General features: G+C 48.7%; 1 protein-coding gene across 1 annotated transcript; it reads left to right on the forward strand.

Annotated features, from left to right (window-relative positions):
- Nucleotides 1–789: 789 nt before the first annotated feature.
- Nucleotides 790–2,853, forward strand: LOC100276774 (uncharacterized). The gene is made up of 3 exons (NM_001371578.1): nucleotides 790–1,177; nucleotides 1,296–1,355; nucleotides 2,495–2,853. Exons 1-3 carry the CDS (start codon nucleotides 911–913, stop codon nucleotides 2,651–2,653), a joined length of 486 nt encoding a protein of 161 aa, NP_001358507.1. The 5' UTR covers nucleotides 790–910; the 3' UTR covers nucleotides 2,654–2,853.
- The last annotated feature ends 1,885 nt before the right edge of the window (nucleotides 2,854–4,738 follow it).

Below are 4,738 nucleotides of genomic sequence, written 5' to 3' on the forward strand. Positions count from 1 at the left end.
ATTTCATTAAAACCTAGGTGCTTAGAGAAACAAGCAAAGGAGTGAGGGAATGTTAATGTATTGCCCTGCTATTAGGGAGGACGAGAGGAGGAGAAATTCTCCACTGAAATCCGTTGATATTGGTGACAAGGTGGCAAATGGTGGAGGCATAGACCCTGTCTAGAGGAGGAAGAAGAGATAGAGGAAGCAAGGACATAGCTGCGCATGACTTTCTACACCCTGTGTTGCACTAAGCGAGTTGGTCGGTAGGGGTCATAGTTATGTCGCTAGTGTGAGTGTGTGACACATCGGTAACATCACTCGATCACCGGCTCATTGATCTATCAGGGTGGCTTCCTTCATGAGCCAGGCGGGACGATGTGGTACAACAGTTTAGCCATGTCAATAAGATTGACACAACCGAACACATTAGTTTTGGAAAAAGTTTTCGAACCATATATTTTAGAAATAATATTTAAAAGGGATAAAAATAAAAAATCGATGTTTTTACTAATATGAATTTGTAATTTATGGCATGTTTGGAAGCATCGAGTTTTTAAAAAAACTGGTTTATAGAAATTAAGGTGGCTCCAAACATACCTATTTATATCTTAGTTTATAGAAATTAAATTTCAGTTTTCTTAAAAACCAAAAAATTGTCCTCTCCTATCTAAAAGATAAAAACATGTTTCTTAAAAACTGGTTGCTTCCTAACATAACCTTAATCGCAGAAAATATATTTTTTTGTGAGATTGTTTCCTTGTAACGTCGATAAATGAGTTTCTGATAAAAGAAAAAAAATTCCCGCCCCTTATCTAAAACGAAACGGCTAAGAAATCCCCACCTTCACTTCACCCACAAACTAGCCGGACAAGCGAACAAAAGGTGTAAGAGCTTACGACCGACGCGGCCAAATCGAGATAAGAGCAAGATGACGTCGTCGACGGCGTTCAGCCAACTGTTCCCTTCCGCCGCTGCGGTATCCCCCGTCCCTCGCTGCGTCTCCCTGCAGCTCTTCTGCGCCAGCGGTGGAGTTGTCCCTGGATGGAGGAGAAGATGCCGCCGCATGGCCATGGTGCGCGCGGCCACCGTGGATGCTGCGGCGCCCGCCTACACCTCCGATTCCCTCATCCTCTACTTCAAGGCGGAGGGCACCATGGAGGAGAGGGCCATTCCCAAGATCACAGAATCTCTTGAGGTCCGGCTTCGCTCTCTTTGCGTTCTATTTTACCGCTAATTACCATTTTCTTGCAAATTAATTTGCAGAACTTAAATACTAAATCATAATTAAAGAAATATATTTTCTTTTTTTGAAGGGTATGGAGGGAGTCAAGGACCTGGAGGTGCTCATTGAAGAAGGCATAGGGAGCGTTGTGGTACGTCAGGTTTTCTTGCTGCCACTCGCTCGATTAGTGCTCCCACTGGGCACTAGTTAGTGCGCTTCATCTGTGCAGATTGGTTTTCTGCTGCACATTGCAGCAGTTCGTCTGAAACTGTACCTGCAACCATGTCGAGATACAGTTTTAATCTATCTCCTCGTTTTGTTAGAAAGAGTTTAATCCGTAGTTAGAGGTGGAGCACAGTTTTCCAGAAACTTGAATATATGGTAGAAACATTCGGCTGTAAAGAAGATGCTTCAATTGAAGCCGCCAAGGTTAAGTGAAAGAAGAAAACAAATAGACACTAGAATCTTAGAGTTTCAGCATTGCCAGCTGTTGAAAGCCTAATTTTAGGTTCAAATATTTTAAACAAGATCTCTGAACCAGATTTCAAATCATGTGTCGCATATAGAACCTTGTTCAATTACAAAAAGAAAAGAAATCACTTCAATCTTCTTGCAAATGAAGTAAATGAACTCCATGCATTCAACTTAGTCATTTTGCAAGACGTACACAATTTTAAGTGTATTCCAATTTCTCTGCAATTCATTTATTATGTTCCTTGAAAACTGGATTTCTTTGTTTGGATGGCCATATACTGCATTGATTTGATGAGGATGGAAAACAATGAGACAAAGATTTTATCCATGTAAGATATTTGACTATTCTCTTTGTACGTCGTCAAGATACAACAGCCATAGATGCAAAATGAAATACAATTAAAAAGGACCCTGGCTTTTGATTGCTGAGTCCCAATACACAAACTGTAGCAGCAAAACCTTTAAACATTGAAGAAAAATAGTAATCACTGACTGAGTAAAACTTGGCTGGAACTTCTTAACTGACATGATTTCTTGGCTATTTTTATTTTAATAAGGAGTTCTCAGACTGTTGTGTTGCATTCCTATGCGAAGGATATATATGAGCTCTGAATTAGAAAGAGCTTGAAACCCACAATTGTAGGTACCACCTAGATCATGGGTAACAGCAAGCAAAATGAGGTACCACTAACTGCTTCATGGTTTCAGTGAAATAAGGATGAATACTCTCTAAACACATTAGATGACTATTTCCTATGTAATATCTCCAGTCTGATGTGCTTGAAGTACATTCCTGTGTTATCGCTTCTTTTTCAGTTAACAAAGGAGACAACTGTGCAAGCTACTGGAGTAGCCTCGAACCTGGTGGAAGCTATCCAGGGAGCTGGGTTCAAGCTGCAAACTCTAAGCTTGAGCTTCGATGATTTCGACGAGCCAGCAGCAGGAGCGGGAGGCACTGTCCAATCCAGCGAGTGAGCTAATTTGTGGTGCCGTGCGTGGTGCCAAATGCATATAATTCGGTCTCCTGATTTTGTTTACCCTGCTCCTTACCTTTGATTTCCCAAGCACGATCTTGTTTTTTTTTTGGCAAATGGTCGAGAAATCAATGAATATTTTTAAGGAAAAACATTTGTTTTTTTTGGCTGATTCGTGAAGTTAGTGATGGCTTAAGTAAATTCATTTGGCAGCGCTTCCAATACTTGGGAATTCTGGGCCGAAACTGCCTAATATCCCTATCCTTGTAGGCTTTGGCTCAACATGCAATTGCTTTACGTTTGTTTTTGGACCTTGGCTTGGTTCGGGTAAGCTCCTTCTATGTTATATTTGTTTAGAATTAGTCCCGCTCATGGACTCAGCCTTTCTTATTATTTATACTCCATCCGTTTCGTTTTAGTTGTCGCCCGATAGTTATCGGGGACCATAATTAGGGGTACCCCCAAGACTCCTAAACTCGGCTGGTCATCACCATCAGCACGAGCTGTAGAGCCTGATGGGCGCAATTCAGGTCAAGGCTCCGTCCACTCAAGGGACGCGATCTCGCCTCGCCCGAGCCCAGCCTCGGGCAGGAACAGTAGACCAGGGGGATTCACGCCTCGCCCGAGGGCCTCCTCAAGCAACGGGCGCACCCTCGACTAGCCCGAGGCCCAGCTCGGGCAGGCTTCGCAGTGAAGCAACCTTGGCCAGATCGCCTCGCCAACCGACCGTATTGCAGGAGCATTCAATGCGAGGATCGCCTGACACCTTATCCTGACGCGCGTTCCTCAGTCGGCAGGGCCGAAGTGACCGCAGTCACTTCGCCCCTCCACTGACTGACCTGACAGGAAAACAGCGTCGCCTGCCCTGCTCCGACTGCTGTGCCACCTTCCAGGGTGAGGCTGACAACAGCTAAGTCCCGCCTCAGGCGCCACAGGAAGCTCCGTCTCGCCCGACCTTAGGCCTCGGCCTCGGGAGAAGTCTCCGCCTCGCCCGACCCCAGGGCTCGGCCCCCGCCTCGGCCTTGGAAGATGGACTCCTCCTCGCCCAACCCCAGGGCTCGGCCTCGACCTCGACCTCGGAAGGTGGTCTCCGCATCGCCCGACCCCAGGGCCCGGCCTCAACCTCGACCTCGGGCGGAATCACGTCCTCGCCCGACCCCGGCCTCGGCCTCAGGAGGAGTCTCCGCCTCGCCCGACCTTGCGCTCGGACCGACCACGCCACAGGGGGGATCATCATTACCCTACCCCTAGCTAGCTCAGGCTACGGGGAACAAGACCGGCGTCCCATCTGGCTCGCCCCGGTAAACAAGTAATGATGGCACCCCTCGTGCGCCCATGACGACGGCGGCTCTCAGCCCCCTACGGAAGCAAGGAGACGTCAGCAAGGTCCCGGCAACTACGACAGCTGTGTTTCTACAGGGCTCAAACGCTCCTCCGACGGCCACGACATCGCATGCACAGGGCTCTAGCACTTCTTCGACAGCCACATTGGCATGTACATAGGGCTCTGGCTCCTCTCTGTCGGACACGTTAGCATATTGCTACACCCCCATTGTACACCTGGACGCTCTCCTTACATCTATAAAAGGAAGGTCCAGGGCCCTCGTACAAAGAGAGGCGGCCGCGTGGGAGGACGGGCTGACGAACAGGCTCTCTCTCCCCCCTGCGAACGCTTGTAACCCCCTACTGCAAGCGCATCCGCCTTAGGCGCAGGATAACACGAGCCGCAGTTCTATTTTCCTCCCTTGTGTTCCATCTCGCGCCGACCCATCTGGGCTGGGACACGCAGCGACAATTTATTCGTCGATCCAGGGACCCCCCGGGGTCGAAACGCCGACAGTTGGTGCGCCAGGTAGGGGCCTCCTGCGTGTTGACGAACAACTTCCCATCAAGTTCCAGATGGGTCGTCTCCAGCAACCTCTTCAACCCGGGACGCTGCTCCGTTTCGGGAGTCTCGAGTTCATGTCCCTCGACGGCAGCTACGACATGGTACTCCTTCCTCCGCCGCGCGACAGCGACAACGACGGTCGTCAGCCCGCCCGACGGCGGCGGAATCGGCGACGTCTTCCCCCATGGCGGAAGAGCA

Source organism: Zea mays, chromosome 6 (genome assembly GCF_902167145.1).
Source record: "Zea mays cultivar B73 chromosome 6, Zm-B73-REFERENCE-NAM-5.0, whole genome shotgun sequence".
NCBI classification, from domain to species: Eukaryota; Viridiplantae; Streptophyta; class Magnoliopsida; order Poales; family Poaceae; genus Zea; species Zea mays.